General features: G+C 31.8%; 1 protein-coding gene across 3 annotated transcripts in view; it reads right to left on the reverse strand.

Annotated features, from left to right (window-relative positions):
• Positions 1-603: 603 nt before the first annotated feature.
• Positions 604-25,244, reverse strand: part of LOC140451567 (WD repeat-containing protein 46) — a 341,290-nt gene continuing 316,649 nt past the window's right edge. For 2 of the 3 annotated variants that reach the window (XM_072545418.1, XM_072545416.1), the window contains exon 8: positions 21,452-21,789. In XM_072545418.1, the coding sequence (XP_072401519.1) occupies positions 21,571-21,789 (219 nt within the window). In that variant the 3' untranslated portion in view covers positions 21,452-21,570. Of the gene's footprint in view, positions 862-1,954; positions 2,066-2,389; positions 2,480-21,451; positions 21,790-25,244 lie in introns of those variants that run through there. The other variant, XR_011952086.1, reaches the window with a different exon arrangement.

Here is a 25,244-nt window from a genome sequence, read left to right on the forward strand (position 1 = left end):
TCAACTAATATTCCGTTGATTTTTACAAGTAAATCGTCAAGGTTGGGATCGGCTCGCCGAAAACGCAAAACGTGCCTTTTTAAGAATCCACAGGCGGATGGATGTCTCCGATATCGGATAATCATTTCGAAAAGTGTCTACGCAGGGATCACTTAACGCTCAGATTGGACGAATTCTTTTAAAAACCATGAATAAAATTTAGTCTGGTCGAATTCTTTTAAAAACCATGAATAAAATTTAGTCTTTATTATCTCATTATCTCACAGATATTTTTTTATTTCACAAAAACAAATGACATCAACTGATTACCTGCCACAATTAATTATTGAAATACTGATTAAATTAAATATTAAAAAAATCTATAATATTTATAAATGTGTGGGTCGGCACTGCCGACCCTGACCGGCCGCCACTGAAAGGTTACCATTTTCCTAACTGGAAATATCTCAATTCCTTTATTTTTTTTTGCGAATAAAACCAGAATTATTATTTATTTATTTATTAACGGGATGTCTCCATTTTTTACAAAACAATTAACAACATAAAATATCCTAACCATAACACAAATACTAAAACTAAATATTAAATAATTATTAAATATTGTTAAACAATTATTAAATTACATACATTAAATTTTCCTGAAAATCATTTTAAAATGAAATTAATACCCCCAAGTTCTTATAAAAATGAAATGAAAACTCCCAAGTTAAAGGTCACTCATCTTCGATCCCTAATATACTCAGTCAAAGAGTGCTTGAACTTCCTTCCTTGGAGTACGGGAAGATAGAAGTAAAGGTGTTTGAGTGCTCAATGTTGGAGAAAATTCTGGCAGTGGTAAAGTTGTCTGATTGTTTATATTATCTGTAAACAGAAAAAAATGTATTATACATAAGTCAATACTTGATATGAATGCAGCCTCTGAATGTTTACTACTATACAGCGTTCCACGTTAAGAAAATAACATTAGGCTTATGGAGATCAGTGTTGCCAAAACTCTCAGGCATGCGGTTTACTAGATTGTCGATATATTTTTCGAATTTCCATTTTCAATTAACATTTAACTGTAAAGTCAGAATAACAACTGAAGAACCACAAAACCTTATTATCATTATGTAGTCTCAGAGAACGACATAAAATCGCTGATATACGTAGGTACACCATATTATTTTAAGTTGCAATTAGTAATTAGATATATGCATTCCAAGCGGTCCGTTTATTTGCTTTTTAATCTTTAATAGCCGGCAAAGTGTATGATTTAACTAAGCAATATTTTCTACTGATTTCTATGATTCATGGTATATGATATTCTTACCGAAAAACAAATAAACTGTCGTTACTATAATTAAAATAAGATAAAATAAAATTATCTTTTGTAAATAATATTTATTTAACTAAAATCATTTTCCCTACTTTTCATCTCTTGTTTCGAATGGGCACTTTTGGTCAATTACGTTAAAAAACATTCATTTAATTCATGGCTGTGATAACGAAAATACAAATAATGATACAACCCTGAATCGTGCTTGTGTTCATCGTGGCATCGCTGCGCTTCTATCGCCCATAAGAAATACATAGCCCTATCTCCGCAATGATATTTTCTTAACTTGGAACGCTCTATAGTATTAAAATTCATAACTTTCATTTTAACAACTTTTATTTTTAACTGTTTTTTAATTATACATAGAGTGGATCAAACAGACTAAATAACCATGTATAATCTGTAGAGCATTTTTAACTTTGATATATAATAACATAGGGAACACTATTTTTAAATTGAAACATAGGTTTCAATAGTTTAGAATACTCTAAACAAATCAAAAGAAGAAAAGATTATATACATATGTTTTATAAATAAAATTGAAAAAATATTAAAAGTTGCACTATTTACATAATTCATTATCAGGATCGAAATCTCTTTACACGTTTGGAAGTAAATATCTCATTTAGTACTTACCATTGGATATAACAATATTCTGCAAAATATTAATTGCTGGTTCTGAAACTTGATCTTGTACAGACTCTTCCCCACCTCGCATTGAACACCCATTTCTAGAAACATTGATATCTGCAAGAAATAAAGTTAGCTGTTACTTTTTCCATCACTTTGTTAGTTTTAATTTTAATTTAGTTTTAATAACGTTTTGGACTTGATGACTTATAATGAAACATTAATATCTGATACTAAAAATAAATATCTTTTTGGGATAACCAACATATTAAAAACTTCATTGTCCAATGAATCACATATGATTCAAAAAAGAGTAGTTCATGATATTTAATATTAAAATAACATTGGACTTGGAGACTCTTCATAGCTATTACCATTTGGACAGTGAAGTTTTTAAAATAATAAGTATTTACCAAAAAACACTAATAGAAAACAACTTACCTACAAGTGAATATGAATGATCACAGGGATTGAGCTGGAAACTTTACATATAAATCTTCCTGTCCAGCAGCTCGTGCCCAGGTTTCTGCCCTGAAACAAATATATTTTAAGAATTTAAAAATTATTGAAAATTGACTAGATAAAATGGATAAAAAAAATTACTACGCGAAAACTTAATCATTATAGATTACAAAATTTAGCAAATTTCAAAATAAATAATGAATCAAACATTAGTAGTCCTCGCAGATTAATGTACAAGTATCTGAGTCCCTACCTATTGAGTTTTGTGACCTTTCATAATAAAATAGAAATATTCATAACATCAGACTGGTACAATAAAAATGTAACATTCGCTCTGTTATATATATATATATATATATATATATATATATATATATATATATATATATATATATATATATATATATATATATATATATTAAAAATAAAAGTAAAAAGACATATATATATATATATATATATATATATATATATATATATATTAATGTGATATTAAGTCAGACGTGCGCCAAGCAATTAATTAGCTAATTAATTAATTAAACTTATTTAAATGATGCAATTATGATTTTATCACACTATTTAATTCTCTTATCTCAGGGTTATATTCGTGCTTCAATATCTATGCTTTACATATGATAGGTAAGGTCTAAAGAATACCGGAATAATAAAAAACATATATGATACAACATTATATATTGAAATAAAATTCACACTCAAATATCTTCAACAAAAAATATCTCATATAATGATTATCAAAATTTTGTTCTACGTACGTGAACCTTCAAAAGTTAATGTTATATACAATATAAATTAAAATTTCAAATCAAAATTGTTGTTCTAAATCTCCTGATCAAAATATTTCTATCTTTTCTAAAGCAATTAAAAAAAAACTTTGTTAATAAAGAAAACTGACGAATGGTAAAAAAAAACTATCTCTTTGATGATGAGTTGTCCAAATCCTGGTTCTTTGTAGCCTACACTATCTATTCTTAGCAGTTCCCTAGGTAATCAGCAATCTTAAAACAAATTATTGCGAGCCTCTCGTCTTTAATGATCTCCTTCAAATGCACGTATCGTTCAAAAGATGCTAGCTTCTTCTCCTCTCGATAAACTGAATCTCTCGTTCCGGCCTGAACAGTGACTCCTGGAATATATAAGTAGAAAAGTATAACTTACAATATTTTACTGGATCAGCTTCCGTCGGATACACTTACTCCAAGAAAACTCACAAACAAATGGCGCTGATAAAATGAATCATAACAATATATATATATATATATATATATATATATATATATATATATATATATATATATATATATATATATATATATATACATCCCACTATCCTTTTTAACTCTTTTCACGTTGCAGTAATTTAGCATCACCAAGAATTGCTATCATTTTCTATTTATAAATTGTGTATGTTCATTTAGGGCACCTTTGTAGGCTTGGCACTGTTGTCGGTTTTTCAATATTCCGATTTTTTTTATATATTTAATTTTTTACATCAAACCTACGTTTTAACATCGAGCATTAAAATCACTGTATTTGGCATCATTTTAGAGCCAATAGATGTTGCCGGTATTAATCCTTAAAATAATATTTTAGATACCTAAATATCGATCGGTTTGGGTCAGTCAAGTTCGAATAACGACATTGAAACTACCTGCTCACCACAAGTTGCAGTCTCAACGAGTTTTTTTCTTCGTTTAGATGTTATATTTATTCAACCTAGATATTTTTGCCCAGAGAATCGTGTAGGGGAATATTTTACATAAATTTCAATTTACAACCTGTTTAGTCGAAGCTATCGATGAATAGTTTGAGATAAATATTATGGTTTTATAGAATTAGAATTAAGCCTTAATTATTGGTTGTGATTGTGTTAATGTTTGAAATTTTCCATTTTGATTGAATGTTAAATTCCGGAATTCGTTCTCAAAAAACGTTTTTCTGTACAAAATGTGTATACACATGTTTACATAATTAGTAGGTACAATAAACAAAGTCATTGTAAAATAATAGTGGAAATCAAAACGTTAAATATTAGTTAATTAAAAATGTAATTTTCATCTCAATAACGACCAATAATTGTGGCTTAATCACATAAAAAAATAATATTTGACTTTGACCATGCCATAAGAAAGTAGTTCACGGAACCTCGCTACATAGTTTAAAAAAATCTTATATAGAAATTTAAATTCTAAATAGTATGAGAGGTAGCTGACGAAAAATTCGTAAAGACGTACAGTTGATTTTGCTTTGTTTTTTTTTTAACAATTTTAAAAAAAAAATAATTTTTTGCTTATAAAACGTTTTGTATACATTCTAAAGAAAAATAATTCAAATAAAAGTTGTAGACCATAAAAAGTTTTTTATGTAGAGAAATACCAAATTTGCATACATAAATAATTGATATAATTCCAAAAAACCGTAAACTCTAAGATATTATGTTTGTAGTAATTTATAAAAAATGTTAATACCTTTGTTTTTTGCCTAACGACAGGTAATATAGCTACTTGAAATTATGGCAATTGATGAGTTATTAAAGTGTGCTAAATATCAAGCAGATCAAAAAATATTTTACAATTTATTCAATTGGTTTATGACAGAAAGCGATTATTTAAACAACTGTACTTGTCCAAACAGTATGACTCTACAAGTATTTTGTAACTTGCAATCGATTCTTTCGCTTTCAGTTTTAGGGTATATTAAAAAAACTTTAACATATTATTAAATTTTTTATTAAAAACCAGTTTGAATAGGGGACTTTTTAGTTTTTAGCCCACTTCACGTTTTTTCAGTTTCTTTGACAAGTGACAATTGTCTATTCGCTTATTTCTTAATATGGGCTATGAGCAATTATCTACTCAAGTCAACACTATTATAGAAGTTACCCATACTTTTCCAGTAGTCATTCAGACGGTTATCTTAATTGTCCCCATATGGAACATAAGTCCGAGAAAAGTCTTAAATTCTGTTTGTGTTGTCTCTTTCCAAAACGCAATCCTCGATTTTTCTGAACGACTTTGTGCAAATATTTCGTCAGAGTCAATCAGAGTCACTTCCATCATTCATTTAATCTACATCGTCCTCGCCAGATGCTTCTAACAATGATTGTAATTCAGCAGTGGTCAATCTACGTTTATGTTCACATCTAGCTTTTTTAGATGTCGAAGGCATATTATTTACATCTATCTTTTTATAAATACTATAACTCACTTTTACCGAGGTAATTAACAATAAAAACGTTCTACTAGAAACTATCAACTTACGACTTCCAATACTATAGGCCACTTGAGGCACAATACGTTTTTACTCAATAATAGTTCCTGTATAAGTAATATTATTTTTTTAATGTGCTTCGTTGAAGCACACTAGACATATTGCAGTATTGCCATCACATTCTTCAGAGTATGTTTTAACTTTCTACTAGTTATGCTTCTTCTTAAAATTTTATAACATCTTGTACACTTTCTTCTGTTTGTATTATCTACATCGCTTTGCCTGAGATGGTATTTTTGGGTGTAACTTGTCGTTAGGGGTTACAACATTTCTTTATTTGCAAATGCCTTCGCAAACTCCAGTCTGAACTCAAGGATAGGTTGTCGCTTTTTTTACGTTTTGTATTATTTAGCAACTAAGCATTGACTACTGCGGTATTAAATGCGGTATTAAATATTAATTCCACTGCCACTTTCCGATACCACTTCAGAATTTTGCGTATTGGGCTTTGGTAAGAAGCCACTTGATCACTAAAATCAACACTCTTTTTCACCAAGTTATAATCGAGAATAGTTTGTGGATTTAGTACTTGTGTATAATTTTTCTTTTCATTTGATTAAACCAAGATACAACTATTATGTTTAAATGTTGTAAGGAATAAAACTGGTCTTTTGTCGACCCATTTTATCACTTGTAAAATCAATAATGGGGTTAAGTTTCATCGTGAGTAGCTGGTTGCAACTTTTTTAATCGAGATTTTGGTTTTACATGTTTTTATAGTAAAACATCTGCACATGAATAATTCGTTTCTTGAACAATGATTTCAATTCATCGACCAATATTCTAAAATAAGGTGTTATTACGTCGTCCGGAATATTATAAACTGGTTCTCTTTCACAAAGCATTGGAAATATGGTTTACATTCTATATTTAGAAAAATCTTTTACTGCAACTCTTGTTCGACTAAACTAAACTAAATTAATACACAAAACAAATTTATCTATTTTTTTTATAGCAATGCAGATTCCTATTGGATTTTTATCAGTGCGGCATGAGTCACTGGTGTCTCGTATATCCGAACCTCTTATCGCATTACAAACATAATTCTCAATTAGCAGTGCAGTACAAGATACATTTAGGTCGTATAATCTTAAAGCAGTAATAAGACCATAAGACCGTATGTTATAAATTAATAAATATATTCCTATAAGAATTGACTTGAAAGATGAAAAAAATACAATAAAAAAGTGCAATATTAAGTGTTATTTAAAAAATAATAAGTCATTCACGGGCGTACAGTTAAAAACAAAAGTTTTCAGTGTTCTATTGCTTGATTATTATTATCTGGTATTCTGAAAATGTTGACATTTTTTCCTGGTCTGCTATTCCTCAACTAACGTCATCTTTCTTAATTGGTGGGTTGTATTGTTCAGGTCTCTTTAAGTGTTTTTGTTGCTATCCATAGTGAATGATCTTCTTTAGACAATGTACTAGTGTAGTGTTCAAATGTGGCATTGCGTGCATCATGTAGCGCTGATCTTAATTGTCTGATTATCTACCTCTTGCTCTTCATTTTTCGACTATTAGTTGTATAATATAATTCTGAGTGTTATTTGTGTTTTCTTGATTTGGAATTGTTAATCGTGTAGCTCCATATGAAATAGTAGAAGATGAAAACGACAGCATATTCATCCATAAAAAAAGGAAACGCGATAAAGAAATCTGAAACAACTGTTTTATGTTATAAGAGATGAAATAGTCCGAAATTACCAAAACAGGTGAACAGGGCACTATAAAGAGGAAGTAAAATTAGCTATGAAACAGCTTGAATGGGAAAAAGAAGTAAGCTTAGACCAAATACCAGCAGGAATTATTCAACTGAGGAAAAAAATTAAATGGATAACAATATTCACTCCATTTATAGAAAAGGCGGTGACCCGCAAAAATTTTAAGAACTTCTTTAATAGCCTCCAGTCAACAAATGCCTAATCATGTTTAAAAAACGCACGGAATGCACTGTATATACTAACCCAAGTCGTCAACATACTTGTTGTTGCAGTTATGTATTACGATCAACTTAAAGGTTATGCACGACTTCCCTTGTATAGGTACACAGGCATGCACATGCCGGAGAAAAAAGATTTGTCATACCGTTACATTATGTCACATTTTAACGTTCAATATTTTATGGTCTCCTTTGGGTTATAAAACGAATGATCGACTTTTTCTCGCACAGATCCTTGCTATGTAACTTTACAAAGCGAGTCGTTTGCTGGGTATTAAAGAACCGTCTATGGCCATCATATAATTTTACGCTAATATTTCACGTTCCGCGACGCTTTCCACGTTTGACACACTGTCTTGTTTAGTTTTCTGTCATTCTATTTGTTAAATCCTATCTCATTCTCGTCACAGCGTCAAGGAACAGTAAATGTGTGCACTGAACGGGAGGCATATGTCTAACAGTGAACGTTGGAGATTTTTCGAGTTTGTCATATCTTCTTCTTTGAGTGCCTCTCCTATCGGAGATTGGATATCATTAGGGCGATTCTAATTTTATTTACTGCCGTCCTTGGATTTTTCCTTGCATTATATTTTGTAGGAATGTGTACTTTTGTCCTCTCATCAGGTGGTCAAACTATTCAAGTTTTCTCTTTTTTATATTCAGTATAACTTCTGGATCGTTATTTATTCTGCGTATTACCTCTTCATTTGTAATTTTATCCGCCCAACTTATTTTTAGTATACGGCGGTAGCACCACATCTCAAAGCTTTCAAGATTTTGAACATTCTTCTGTTTAAGAGTCCATGCCTCAACAACCGTAAAGCAAAGTACTGAATACATAGTAAGTAGTTAACTAAAAGTGGACGTATGCAAAGAGATGTATGACGTAATCGTATGGTATTCGCTAATAATCCTGTCACGTAATATGCCAACCACTTCAGTGCGTTAATTCGTTTTATTGCTGCCAGTTTAAGGTGTTATTAGATGCCGCCATGTTTAATTTCTCTCCACCATCGTATTATCTCCGTTAAATCCTATCATTTTAGGCTCCATATGTCATGATTAGATCTATAGGACCGGAGATACGCAACTAAGGCTCTTTTGACATAACATATATAGGAGCAAAGATATATACCTAAGGTCCTTTTGGTGTTGATGTATTTGATTTCTACGTCTTAATATTCTATTGGTTAAATTGTACCATTTGAGGTACTGTACGTCACGATTGGACTAATAGGATCGAAGATACATAACTAAGGCCCTTTTGCCAGGCTACTCTATTTAATTTTTATATCTCATTGTATTCTATTAGTTAAATTCTATCATTTGAGGTAAGAAACGTCACGATTGGACCAATAGGACCGCAGATACATAACTAAGGCCCTTTTGACAAGCTGATGTATTTTATTTTTCTATCTTATTGTATTCGATTGGTTAAATCCTATCATTTGAGGTACTGTACGTCACGATTGAGCCACTAAAAACGAAGATACGTAACTAAGGCCCTTTTGACGTGATGCTGTATTTGATTTCTATGTCATTGTATTTTATTGGTTAAGTGCTATCATTTGAGGTATCGTACGTCACGATTGGACTAATAGGACCGAAGATATATAACTAAGGCCATTTTGACATGCTACTAAATTTAATTTTTATACCTCATTGTATTTTATTTGTCAAATCCTTTCATTTGAGGTACTGCACGTCATGATTCGACTAATAGAACTAAAGATATACAACTAAGGCCCTTTTGACATTGTTCTGCATTTGATTTTTTTATCCCATTGTATTATTTATGTTAAATCCTATCATTAGAGGTGCTATAGGTCCCGATTGGACTAATAGGACCGAAGATACGTGACTACGGCCCTTTGGACATGTTGCTGTATTTAATTTTTTTATTTCATTGTTTTCAATTGGTTAAATCCTGTCATTTGAGATACTGTACGTCACGATTGGACTTATAGAAACGAAGATATATAATTAAGGCCTCTTTGACATGCTGCTATATTTGATTTTTCTGTCTTATTGTATTTTATTGGTTAAATCCTATCATTTGAGGGACTGTACGTCGCGACTGGACGAATTGGAGTAAGGATACAATAGGTAGTTGCAATATATCATAACCCGTTATTTTAACCAAACATGATGCCAAAATGATTTGTGGATGAAAAAAATATATATATTCTTAAATTTACTATTTCGTTGTGGGTAATATTATATTCAACAGCGATGCCAAATTTCTGATGCTAAAATGATTGATAATGAAAGTGGGATATACATTTTCATGTATATAATGGCAGCGAGTAAACGGTAAAACCCTGAATTAAATATATATAATATTTTCACTGTACCATCATTTTAGACTCAAACATTTTCTGGAATAAACTTATATAACTCAGTAAGGGATAAAAAGAGAAAGCGGATATTTTAAAATACCAAAACGGTATCAAAACTCTAATCAATGAGATGGTTAAAATTCTTGTAACAAGTACGGGAAAACAGTTATTAAGGTCTTGTAAAGTAGCGTCGATATACAGATGCTACTTTGCAAGACGATGCTAAATTGATGGTAAAAGCATAATGTATCGATGCGAAAATGATAGTAGGATATATATACATATATATATATATATATATATATATATATATATATATATATATATATATATATATAGTAAACTCTTAAATATTGGAGAAATCTGCAAGAAAGACTCTAATGAGTATCAATTGTTTCGCCGAACGTTTTCGCCAAAGAGAATTAATTTGGCTTCTTCAGGGCTGAAAGAGAATAAATTATAAGTAGCTACCATATATTATCTATTAAAAACATTATTGATCTTACCGTAACTTAGAATTGTAGAGTTAGAATATTAAAAAACTTTGCTAGTAACAGCATAGTTGTGTTTTTTGTTACTATGTGCAAAAAACAGTTTTTTTATAACGTTGCAAATGTATGGTAGCTTTGAACTTAAAACGTAAAGGTTTACCCAAGGTTAATCAAAAAACCCAATGTAACTACATTTAAAAGGAGGTAATTCTTTGAATTGTCGGCAATAACTAAATTTTTGATTGTTAGAAAGTTTAAATGTGAGGTTCTGTTTTAGCCAGAACGCATACGCTGACAAATTAATTAGTTCTTTCGAATCTATATGTCGTTAAGGTTCATTGGTAAACCGAATGAAATTAAATCCCAGTATAGGGAAATATTATTTTAGATTTTCTTTTTTAATTATATTATATTGTTCATGTATTATTATATCTTATTAAGATATATCTAAGAAAAGCAAGGGAATGTTATCTTTTTTAGTTAATGAAAATTAATTGTTAAAGTAGGTTAGTTGTTAATGGATATATCAGTTAAGTTAGTTATCTGTGATGTTGTATTATCTGTGATGATATATATATATATATATATATATATATATATATATATATATATATATATATATATCCGACTTAATTAAACGAAAAATAAAACTCGACGACAAAGAAATAAACAAAGCTGAAACAAACAAATCACGACAGATGACTACACGTCACATTAATACCAGTCGGATATCACTAGCCATAGATTAGCATGTAGGTATATTAATTCGTCACTAGCGTTCGGTCTGTTTTCAATATGGCGATATGGCCTGCGCTAAATGATGCGCGTACTTTTTCCCGCCTGTCGAGTGACTATACTATTTCTAACACCCCCACTAATTTGAAATATTTGAACCAATAAACAACAATATTGGTTCTACAGAATACTACTACTACTACTTACTGTTAGTGATCCCTAAATTATAGTATTTTTCACATAAAAATGCGTCACGTCATTTAAGATTTACGACGTCAGAATCCCACAGCGTTGCCAAAACATCAGAATAGTAAGTAAGTGAGAAATTTTTAAAATTTCCACTATTTGTCAAACTATTATATTAACAGTAAATGCACTTAGTTTTAAGATTACTGCAACACACTAAAATACATAAGAAAACATTTTAATACAAAATTATATATTCTAAATTTTAAACTTACCACTTTTAGAGCATTAATAGTAAAAACGTCCCGCCATTATTTCTTGTTCAAAATAATCTATCTTATATGAAAGCTTATCAGCTTTCTACAGACTATTTAGTTTTTCTTTTTTCATAGCACAATCACAAATACACAACAATAATTAGTTTTTAAAGCTATTAATCTAAATTTAATATGTATTTATAAATACAATTTATTAATATATAATATATTATGATCAATTTGTGTAAGAAATCAAAACATAAACAAAATTCTTACTCTAAAAAAGCGGCAACCCTTTAAAACAATTTTGCCACACGCTGAACTGTCAAAAAATTTGAAGTATTCCCGTATCAGTTGCGTAGAATTGTCTAATATATTTAATTAAAATTATTATTTTGTGGACTTATTTCATAAAATTTATATTACAGTATACTCCCTCTATAACGAACACGGTTATTACGAGTTTTCGCTTATAACGAGATACATTAGATTTAACGTGAAATTTCTATTGAACTATAACCCTCTATAGCGAGGTAAATTTGCTTATAACGAGAGAATATAAGATTGAAAAAGGTGTTTTTTATACGTTTTCGCCCGACCGTAGCTATAAATAAATACCTTTTTTAACTACCGTCCGCAATAAACTTCTTACAATTTATGATTCTTAGTCGGAAATTTACAATTTATGATTCACAAGTGTCATTGTAAGTGGTTGACCATTCACACCTAATGTTTTATGTTGGCGTAGGTTAGAACATTCTTGTTCTCTTGAATGATTCTGTTCGCCCTTGTAACTGGTGCGCTGGTTTAACTTCGCTAGTGGACTGTATCTCTAGTAAAAATTAAAGGATATGTGCACAGATACCAAATTTATTATCCAAACTCTTATAACAAAATAATATCGACTATATCGACATGCCATCTGTTAACCTATTTTTTTTCGACCGACTGTCACTCTCGGCTGGCGGGTGGCGACTCTTCTCTTTTTCGGCAAGACATGAAGTGTCAACCGCCAATACAGCTAAGGCCCCGTCTACAAATGCGCGGCAACTTTAAATAATTCTCATTATTTTACATTTCTGAACATGCCCCCAGCCTTGAAAGACAATCTTTCAACAAATATGAACTATGCAAAAATAAAAAATATATACAGTATACTCCCTTTATAACGAACACGGTTATTACGAGGTTTCGCTTATAACGAGGTACATTAGATGTCCCGTGAAATTTCTATTGAACTATAACCCTTTATAGCGAGGTAAATTTGCTTATAACGAGAAAAAATAAGATTGAAAAACGTGTTTTTTACGTTTTGGCCCGGTGGTAGCTATAAATAAATACCCTTTTTAACTGCGGGCCGCCCGCAATAAACTTCTTATAATTTATGATTCTTAGTCGGAAATGTAAAATTTATGATTCACAAGTGTCATTGTATTGGGTTGACCATTCACACGTGTTTTAAAGGTTGTCAGAAACTTTATCCAAGGACAAAACGCAAATGAAGAAGCATAAAACTGTTTCACATCTTTAGAAAATATGATAGATAGAATACTGGACAATTTAAAGCAGTCAAAAATGACAAAATATCTTTATACGCTTTATACATATTTACAGAATACAGATTTTTTGTTTTAACGTATATCATTGACAGTAAAAGTAAACAACTCTTTTTTGTTTTAATGCATTTCATTGACAATAAAAGTAAACAACTTTGTTTTAAAAACGCCATTCAAACAATATTTATTAGCATCTTATATTGCTCCGAATGGCTTCACTATAGAAAGTTAATGTTTTAGAAAACTACATATTCATATGTATGCACAGTATTATTGTTGTTGGATATATCGAGATCCGCTTATAACGAGGTAATTAGTCTGCCATTTCAGTTCTCGTTATAGAGGGAGTCTACTGTATAACATTATAAATCAAATAAACATTGAAATACAATCATGTTACAAAAAAACATTGTCCGTCTCGATTGGCAATAGACAAATTTTTGCCACGGCCCGTTTGTAAATTCCATTAACAGTTTTAATCGATACCACTCGCACTATATTGTCCTTTCCAGGGTGTAACTTGACGATCCGTCCTAGATTCCACTTGTACGAAGGCAAGTTGTCATCTTTGATTATGACCATAGCTCTCTCCTTGACACTAGCTGCATTAGTTTTCCACTTAGTGCGTTGTTGTAGCTCATTGATGTACTCTCTTGACCAACGAGTCCAAAAGTGTTGTTTACACTGTTCAAGTTGCTCAAAATGGGACAGCATCGTCTTTGAAACAGCTTCAACATTTGGGTATGGTATGGAATTTATCGGACGACCAATAAGGAAATGTGCGGGCGTAAGTACATTGAAATCGTTTGGATCTGAGGAAAGAGGTGTGAGTGGTCGAGCATTCAAAATTCCCTTAATTTGCGTTACAATTGTATAAAAACTTTCGAAAGTAAGCAAACGATTGGACATAATTCTAATTAGATGATGCTTAACACTTTTAACCCCGGCCTCCCACAGTCCACCTTGATGCGGAGAGTAAGCTGGTATAAAATGCCAATTGATTCCCTGATTAACACCCAATTCCGTTACTTCCAATACTTCTAAAAATGCGGATGTGGTCAGTTCAGTGGCTACCTCTAAATGTACTGCCTTTGTTGCCATACAAACAAAAAGACAAAGATAGCTTTTGAAAACCTTGCAACCACGACCCTTACGATCATTTATCATGAATGGACCTCCATAGTCAACTCCTGTATGATTAAAAGGAAAAGTTTGAGAAACTCGTGATGATGGTAATTGACCCATTAATGGTGTACAAATTGTCGGTTTACATCGAAAACATGTAACACATTCTCTGACAATTTTTCTTACTAAATTTCTACCTGATATGGGCCAGTATTTTTCGCGAATGACTGATAACATTAGCTGCGGTCCTGCGTGACCTAATTGTTGATGAACTTTGTGACAAATAAGGTAAGTTAATTTGTGATGTGAGGGAAGAATTATTGGATGACACTTATCGAATGGAAAAGAAGAATTTTGTAGTCTTCCACCTACAAGAATGATGCCCTTTTGAAGAAATGGTGTCAAACTTAGAAGTCGACTCTTACTGTCTACTCTACCTAGTATTAACAGATCATCGATTTCAGTCGAAAAGACTTCCCCATGTACAAGTGATATTAACATATCTAGTGATTGATTTATTTCGGTTAAGGAGAGATCACCTTGAACTCTTTCTTGTTTGGGTTTTCTGCAATTAGAAATAAATCTTAAACAATAAGCTATTACACGCTGAAGTTTTTGTAAGCTAGAAAATTTTTCAAATGGAAATAAATGAACTGGTTGTCTCTGAAGAAATGTGTAGATTTTTCGAACTTCAAGAAGACTATCTGCTGAGATGGGACTAAGATTAGATATATCTTGTGGCCACTTATCTGGAGCTTGTTTTAACCAGGGTGGTCCACTAAACCAATGTTAATTCTGAAGTAAATTAGCTGAAGTCATACCTCGTGTAAGAATATCAGCTGCATTTGTTGCTGTGGGTACATATCTCCATTTATCTACATTTGTGAGAGATTGAATTTGAGCTATACGATTCCCCACAAAAACTTGTAATATATGAGGAGAAGTTTTAATCCATGCTAGTGTAACTGTGGAGTCGCCCCACAGATAGTAATCATCAATTGAGATTGTTAACGATTTAACAACTTTCTGAAATAATTCTGCTAACAAGAGCGCAGCACATAATTCCAACCTTGGAATGCTGATGGTTTTTAATGGTGCAACCCTTGTTTTGGACGTAAGTAAACTAGTTTGAATAGTGTTATTTGAATCAGTGGACCGTACATAGATACATGCACCATAGGCAGACTGAGACGTATCAGCAAACCCATGAATTTCAACATGTACTCGATCCATACAAACAACATGTCTAGGAATTTGGAGTGAGTTCAGTTCTTTGAGATCTGTTCTTATAGAAATCCATTTATTGCGAATGTCTAGTGGAAGACATAATGGTCGATAAGATAAGTCGTTTAGTGAATTTTGTAACTTGGGGTAACACTACCTTCATAGAAAAGACATCCTTGTTTGCTGACCAATAAAGCCCCAACACCTTTGACGCTTCTGAAGAGCCAAAATAAAATTCATCAAATTCTTGTGTATGCTGAATATTTGTGAATACCTCCAAATTGTTTGATTTCCATTTTCTGAGATTAAATCCTTCTGATTTTAATATGTCATCTATTTGTTGGCACAATATGATTCCTTGATTGACTGAATCTGCACCTGTAATTAAATCATCTACAAAGAAATCATTCTTTATGACTCGAGCTGCTTCTGGATTGGATTTTTCATTTTCGATACCTAACTGGACCAGACATCTCGTGGCCAAATATGGACCACTTGCAGTGCCATACACTACTCTGTTGAGCGCATATGTCTGCAGTTCTTCGTTAGGATTGTTTCTCCAAACAATTAATTGCAACGGATGGAACCCTTTGTGTACCATCACTTGTCTGTACATTTTACATATATCTGCACAAATTACTATGTTATGTTGTCTAAACCTTAACATAATTGAATACAATTCATCTTGAACTACTGGACCTACCATTTTAATGGAATTATATGAATGTCCTGAAGATGACAATGCGGAACTATTGAAAACAACACGAAGATTGGTAGTGTCACTTTCTTCCTTTAAAACACCATGGTGTGGTGAATAATAGGTAATTTGAGTATCACTAGAAGTAAACCATGTCATGTGGTTTAATTCTTCAGATTCTTTCATGAAGTCTGAATATAACTTCTTTAGCTGGGGGTTGACTGCTAGCTTTCTCTCTAAACTGTAAAACTGTTTCATTGCTATGTCCTTTGAGTTCCCTAACCTTGATATTGGTTCCTTTAACGGAACTGATACAATGAATCGACCTGATGTATCACGTTGAACTGTGTTTATGAAATGTTCTTCCACTTGCTGTTCTTCATTTGACAACTGCTTGTTGTCCGGAATGGTATCTAATTTCCAAAACCTTGCGACCTGTGATTCTAAATCGGTGACTTTCGTAAAATGACATTTGCTATTATTTGATGTTAATTTAGATAATCCAAGTGGACCTGAAATTATCCACCCTAAAACTGTTTTTTGTAGCACTGGTAGATGTTTTCCTATGTGAATCGTACCTGTACATATGAGATTCCAATAAGAATCTGCACCAATGAGGATATCTATATTTTTGGGTTCATTGAACCTAGCATCTGCTAGTGTAATATTGTTGGGAATCGGTAATGAAGATTTAGAAAAATACCCATTAGGCAAATCATCTGTTATTTGTTGAATAACTAAACACTGAAGAGAACATGGAAACTGATTACTGAGAGACTTAACTGTTACATTACAAGAGGATTGAATCATAGACTGATTCTGTGCAAGTCCTGATACTGACAACTGAACCCTTTGTTGAGTAATCCCTAGGCGATCTGCTAAGCCCTTTGATATGAAATTAGACATTGAAGCATTATCTAAAAGTGCTGTACAAATATGCTGATTTCCATGTTTGTCAAATACTTGTACCAAAGCTGTGGCTAATAAGACCTGACCACTTGTTGAAAGATTACAAAAATTCTTGATTATTGTATCTGGTTTAGCTTCCTGATTTGATTCTGAAGCTTGATTTAAAACTTGCAACCCATTACTGACTGTACTCCTTAGCTGAGTATCTACTGGTACAGTAATGTTAGTATGTCTGTTTTGACAATATGAGGTTGGATCTGCTTCAAGTCGACAGTTTTGACTTGAATTTTATACTCAAATCAAATTTATACTCTGAGGATTGTGAGCTGAAGAACAATATATACTACCATAAGCTGTAGTTGACTCTTTGCTCTGAGAACCTTGACCAGAAGTATAAAACTGACCTGCTTGTGAACCTATGCTCTGAAAACTTTGAGCTGAAGTATTGACTTGATCTGAATGCGAATCTGTGCTCTGAAAATCTTGAGCTCGACTATAAACTTGATCTAAATGCGACCCTGTGTGAACTACATGGGTATATGTTATCTTGGAATCATGCAACAAAGAATTGTGTTTCTCTGGACAGTGCCTACAATGACCACGCTTACAAGTAGTAACTTGGTGTCCTTGACGAAAACAATTCTCACAAATCTTGAATAAACTTACTTTTTGCCTCCTCTGACTGACTGGCAATTGCAAAAATTCACTACATTTAAATAAAAAATGAGGTTTTTTGCAGTAATAACAAGATAATGTATTCTGCTTATCCTGTTGACCACCTGAACTTACCACAAACGCTTTCTGTTTGAAAGATGAAACCTTGTGCTTGATTTTATGTTTATTGACCTTGTCAATGAAATTTGCTCTATCTGATAAAAAATGAAATAAAATCTTCCAGATTAGGAAAATCTGTATTTACTATTTGTTTCTCCCACTCATCAATAGTATCATTATCAAATTTACTAGAGACAATAAATATAATTAATAAATCTGCCAAATGACTTTTATTAACGCCTAAACTTTCTAATGATGCTAGTTTTATTGAGATTAAATCAACAATATCTCTATAGGAGCTTGAAACATCTGGTTTTAATTCTTTTATGTTCACTAATGATTTTATATGATTGTGAATAATTAATGATTTATCATCATACCTGTCACATAGTGTTTTCCATGCTAACTCATAATTTTCGGCTACAAATGCTATGGATTTAATACATTGTGCAGCAGAACCTTCTAGTGATGCACGTAAATAATGAAATTTTTGAATGTGTTCCATGTGATCAGAATTGTGAATTAATGATAGAAACAAATCACGAAACTCTAACCATCCCTCAAATAAACCAGTAAATTTTGGCAATTCTATAGTTGGTAAACGAATATTTGATTGACCTTTAACTACAGATATGTTTAATTATGACTTTTTTGACTCACCTTGTTTTGATAAATATTCTTTGGCTTCCGAAATCACCCTGTAATATGTATTTTCAAAAGTTAATGTTTCTGATTCATCAAAGCTTTGAGCATCTAAACATTGTAACTCTAATTGTAAAGCTAAAAATTCATTTAATACAAATTGTAATTGATCCAATCTAGTTTGTAACTGAATTGTTTCAGTTTCAGATGTTTTTTCTAATCTCACTGACTGAAAAAAATCTACAAATCTATTTAATTTACTACTTGCTGCGTTTTTTCTAATTGTAAATCTAGCAATTTGACTTTGTAATGCTATTTGAGTTGGCATATGTGGTAATTCTGGATTAACTGTGTCTTCCATCATGTAAATGTAAAATCAAGAATAAAAAATGCAAAACCACTCATCCACCTGAATAAATCCAAACAAATTTAAATGACTACTTACAATACCAAATCCTTAGTACTTCAACCTGTGAAGACGACATCCAAATCCTCACTGTCTGGAAATGAAACCGGCTTCGCCTTGTGGTTGAACTCGTAAAAAACAGTGGTAGTTGATAAAAAAACTTGAAATCCTTTAACCTTGTCGGCAACTTGCTGCTTGTTTGATGTTTGCTTGCAATAAATTAGGTCACCTCTGGCACTTCAGTAATGTAAAAACATTCGGCTCGAAGGACCAAATGTTTTATGTTGGCGTAGGTTAGACCATTCTTGTTCTCTTGAATGATTCTGTTCGCCCTTGTAACTGGTGCGCTGGTTTAACTTCGCTAGTGGACTGTATCTCTAGTAAAAATTAAAGGATATGTGCACAGATACCAAATTTATTATCCAAACTCTTATAACAAAAATAATATCGACTATATCGACATGCCATCTGTTAACCTATTTTTTCGACCGACTGTCACTCTCGGTTGGCGGGTGGCGACTCTTCTCTTTTTCGGCAAGACATGAAGTGTCAACCGCCAATACAGCTAAGGCCCCGTCTACAAATGCGCGGCAAATTTAAATAATCCTCATTATTTTACATTTCTGAACACCTAATAATATATAGGTCCTAATAGACAAGATGTGGAAAGTGTTATAAAGGTTGTCAGAAACTTTATCCAAAGAAAAAACGCAAATGAAGAAGCATAAAACTGTTTCACATCTTTAGAAAATATGATAGATAGAATACTGGACAATTTAAAGCAGTTAAAAATGACAGACTTCTTCCAATTGCAGACGCAGTAGTTTATGTTATTCTTGAAAATACTCTTGAGTAGAAACGTGGACATTGAAGGCGGAAACTCTATCAAAACTTCAGGTTTTTGAGCCATGGTTATACAGAAGGATCCTTAAGATACCATGGACAGACAAAGTCACCAATGAAGAAGTACTGCGGAGGATGAACACAACTGCGGATTTGGTCAACATCGAAGGGCCGTAAACTGCAGTACTTGGGACATATAATCAGAAATCAAGCCAGATACGAGCTACTCCAATGCATTTTGCAAGGTAAAATTGAAGGGAAAAGGGCCCCAGGACGAAGAAGAATATCCTGGCTTGCTAACCTGAGAGCATGGTATAGAAAGACCTCAACACAGCTATTCCGTATAGCAACCAACAAATTCATCATAGCCAGAATGATCGCCAACGTTCGGAACGGACAGACACCCTAAGAAGAAATTCCTATAATGTTATGAAAATTTATGTATATGTATCTTTTTTATGAAAATAAATGTATAATATCTAATGTAATATTTAATAATAACTGTAAATCCCTTTAAAAATTTATCTTTTATTTCCCAAAATACGTTCTTAATATGAACAGGATGACGCCATTTTTTGTACTTCGTACGACGCGATGGCGTTAGACGTCTAATGTTCATTCTCAGCGCTAAAATAGACGTCCGAGGGACATCTTAAAAGTCTCTCACATAAGTCCACCAGACGTCTGATTAAGGTCTAGAATAGACGTCCATTGGACGTTTGGCACAGCGACATTCGGACCAATATAGGACGTTAAAAGGACGTCCTTGGGACCAAAGCGGATATTCGAGGGACGTCCTTAAAGTTCGTGAAGGACGTACTATGGATGTCCACTGGACGTTCGTGGGCTATTAGGGATATTCACTATCTATATATTGAATAAATTTATAGCCTAAGGCTAAAGCAGATTTCAATAGGTAATATACCATAACTGTGATAAGCAGTGCATATTGATGATAACACATGTCAAAGCATCAACACGTGCTAAGCCTAAATAATCTAAAGTAATTTCTCAACTAAAATTTCTCAAAGATAGAACCAAATCTTAGGAAAGAAGAGTTCCTAACTGGACTACCATAGTGAACCAAAGCATAAAGGAAAGCACAAAAATTTATTAGGGAAATCACTGGTGAAATGACAACGTTGAAAATCAAAGGACAGAGATAAGACGAAAATTTAATTTCGCCAAAAAATCAGGTAATATATAATATGCAATAAGGTAAGCTTTTATTCTATTTTTTTATGTATCGAGGTTAGTTTATATCAGATCTTATTCCTTTTTTTATGTATGTCATCCTTTTGAGTTTCCTTGTATGATCTTAATAAAACAAGGTTACGTTTTACCAACCCCCCTCCCCCCCTGAAAGTTTTATTCACAACCAACACATCGCCGCAAAAACCGAGGCCGTTCGCAGGTGGCTTTCTCCAGTTCGTAGTTTCACCCACATTCTAATCCATCCGAGTTTTGAGCTTTACACGAAAAAATCTCCCAAGGTTCGAGGGTTCATTTACACTTAAATAACGCCCAAACGGTGGCAGGTTACATGAAATTGTGACCAACATGCCGAGCTAAAAGCTCTAGAATTCACAGAAATTTGAGGTTACAAGTTTAAAAAAACGGCGCGTTTCATTAAACTTAATTTTTTTATTAAAGATTTCCTTAAACAAGTATGAGTAATATTTAGGATACTTAAAAATAGGAACAAGCATTAAGTTTGGTCGAAATTTTTTATTTAAAATAGTATCAACTAAGTTTTGGTAGAAATCGATCAAGCACATGAGCAGGTTTTGTTTTTGTTACATGTTCTGGTTTATTTTTCGAGATAAGTTGACGTTTTTCTTTCACATATTCTTTTTTTCTTTCTTCTTGCAACATTTTCTTATTCCGTGCCATATTAACAGATCCACCTTTTCCCTTCGCTTTTATTCTTGGCTCATAATTAATTTTTGGTGGTTTTAAATGCTAAAAGAATGAAAAATGTGTTTAAAATTGATCATTAATACCTAATCTAACAAACAAAATGCATGTTGTAATAAACAATACCCTCTATGACGGTGATGCCTATGGGGTATGCGGGGATGAAACAGTCATCTGCAAGACGTAAGTGCGTTAATGTGATTATGTGATCCAAGAAGTGTTTGTTATGTGACACACATACTTAATAAAATATATAAGTATGAGTATAAGTTAGTTAGTTTTTAAAAGAGAGTCGTGTTATAACCATCAATAGAGAAACACACATATTTATTAATAAAAATTTTTATTTCAAATCTTTAGTAAAAGGTATATAATAAAATACCCAAACGGGCTATATCACAAATACATTACAGAACGTTTTCGGAATGTAAATTCCATCATCAGTGTAACCTGAAAGCATATAACCACTTTAATTAAAAAGAACGTAAAATTTAAAATGTTGACTAAGGTTATGCAAAATTTTTTTTTTTTTTTTTTTTTTATTTAACATCCAATGTTTATTGCAATCTGTCTCATTATAAACAATAAGCAATATGTATAATATATGTACAATAACATAGTGGGAAGCTGCCCAGTGGCGAGCACCCAGGTAAAAGATAACATAAATATAATCTATGATATATCAGCTAATTTGAACTTAACAAACAGAGTTTAATACAGGTAAACATCACTGACACACATATGAGAATTACAAGGCAAAAACACAAATTAAGGAAAGATTTAGAAAACACCTGAATAGAAACTTGTTATTTCACCGCACCATGACACTATGTTCTATTTTTCCTGATTTACTAGAGGTCCAAAGGGTCTGGTCGTTTTAATCTTCTTACGTGTGAAATGTTGAGCAGATCCGTGGCCAGCGGATTTGGATGGCAGGATAGTCTGTTCTTGTATACAGAGTTTACAGCAGATATTGCTTCGCAAACTGTTTGTAGCTGTAAATCGTGATGTAATCTGTGGTTCGTGATATACCAAGGGGCATTACAGATCTGGCGCAGTACTTTCGATTGGAAACGTTGAAGTTTTTGTATGTTGGTATTACTTTGGTTAAGTATACATGCTATAAGCCACTAAAATATATGGGTGAAGACCCTTTAAATGTTATTAATTTATAGATATGTTACGTTATATGTTATTATAAATTAGGATGTTTAAGTTACCGTTGGAATTGGTAACATGGCAACGTATGGCTCTACATCGGTTACATGGTCCTGAGACAAAGTGTCTTCGAGGACCTGTTGATAACAACTGATAAAAATGACAATATTGACATGTTAGGACGGATGTCGGAACAAAACAGTCAGTGCAACTTACGTTAGTTGTCTAAAAATGACAGAAGCTAGCATTATTTAAAATTGAATAAATTAAAATTATAATAATATAACAGTATCAACCATCAATGTTGTAGTCTGTAATGTGAATTTGTCATATACTTATGTTGAAAAATCTTTAAAAAAAATTGTTTTATAAATTAATTTAGGTAGACTGGAGTACATGAAATTTTGTAGGTATCGACAGGTAACCAACTATACATGTGTCTAAATTTGTTTGTTCTTAACTAAAGATTTTAACAACAGGTCCTGTATGTTATGAAACATTTGGGACCTAGAAAATAGTAAAAAAGACATATGTAGGAAGATGGTTCTATAAAATTTATTGTTGACGAGTGATATAGTAAATGATATGTTTGGATGTGCTGTTGAGATGAAATTTGAATATGAAAAGAATGTTTTGTAATGTAATGTTCATGTATTGCTTAACTTACAACTTAATACATGAACATTACATTACAAAACATTCTTTTCATATTCAAATTTCATCTCAACAGCACATTCAAACATATCATTTACTGTATCACTCCTCAACAATAAATTTTATAGAACCATCTTCCTACATATGTCTTTTCACTATTTTCTAGCTCCCAAATGTTTCGTAACATACAGGACCTGTTGTTAAAATCTTTAGTTAAGAACAAACAAATTTAGACACATGTATAGTTGGTTGCCTATCGATACCTACAAAATTTCATGTACTTCAGTCTACCTAAATTAATTTATAAAACAAATTTTTTCAATGCTTTTCAACATACATTGATGGTTGATACTGTTATATTATTATAATTTTAATTTATTCAATTTTAAATAATGCTGGCTTCTGTCATTTTAAGACAACTACCAAAAGTTGCACTGACTGCTTTGTTCCGACATCCGTCCTAACATGTCAATATTGTCATTTTTATCAGTTGTTATCAACAGGTCCTCGAAGACACTTTGTCTCAGGACCATGTAACCGATGTAGAGCCATACGTTGCCATGTTACCAATTCCAACGGTAACTTAAACATCCTAATTTATAATAACATATAATGTAACATATCTATAAATTAATAACATTTAAAGGGTCTTCACCCATATATTTTAGTGGCTCATAGCATGTATACTTTGTAAGTATTAACCACATTTTGCATAACCTTAGTCAACATTTTAAATTTTACGTTCTTTTTAATTAAAGTGGTTATATGCTTTTAGGTTACACTGATGATGGAATTTACATTCAAAAAACGTTCTGTAGTGTATTTGTGATATAGCCCGTTTGGGTATTTTATTATATACCTTTTACTAAGGATTTGAAATAAAATTTTTTGTGATACATGGTATACAGCCAGCTACAGGAACTTAGTTTCCTAGTGGATATTTATTCATGTTTATAAATTTCTTGTAAAAACCCTAAAATCATCTGACAAAAATAGGTTCATGGTATATATATATATATATATATATATATATATATATATATATATATATATATATATATATATATATATATATATATATATATTTATATATATATATATATATATATATATATATATATATATATATATATATATATATATATATATATATATATATATATATATATGTATATAGAAAAGAAATTTAATCTTTGCAGATAAGTTAAATAGTAAACTCTTAAATGTTGGGGAAATCTGCAAGAAAGACTCTAATGAGTATCAATTGTTTCGCCAAACGTTTTCGCCAAAGAGAATTAATTTGACTTCTTCAGGGCTGAAAGAGAATAGATTATAATTAACTACCATATATTATCTATTAAAAACATTATTGATCTTACCGTAACTTATAATTGTAGAGTTAGAATGTTAAAAAACTTTGCTAGTAGCAACATAGTGGTGTTTTTTGTTACTATGTGCAAAAAAAGTTTTTTTTAACGTTGGAAATGTATGGTAGCTTTGAACTTCAAAGGCAAAGGTTTACCCAAGGTTAATCGAAAAACCCAATGTAACTACATCTAAAGGGAGGTAATTATTTGAATTGTCGGCAAGAACTAAATTTTTGATTGTTAGAAAGTTGAAATATGAGGTTCTGTTTTAACCAGAACGCATGTGCTGACAATTCAAGTAGTTCTTTTGAATCTTTATGT

This window comes from Diabrotica undecimpunctata, chromosome 1 (genome assembly GCF_040954645.1).
Source record: "Diabrotica undecimpunctata isolate CICGRU chromosome 1, icDiaUnde3, whole genome shotgun sequence".
Taxonomy (NCBI): domain Eukaryota; kingdom Metazoa; phylum Arthropoda; class Insecta; order Coleoptera; family Chrysomelidae; genus Diabrotica; species Diabrotica undecimpunctata.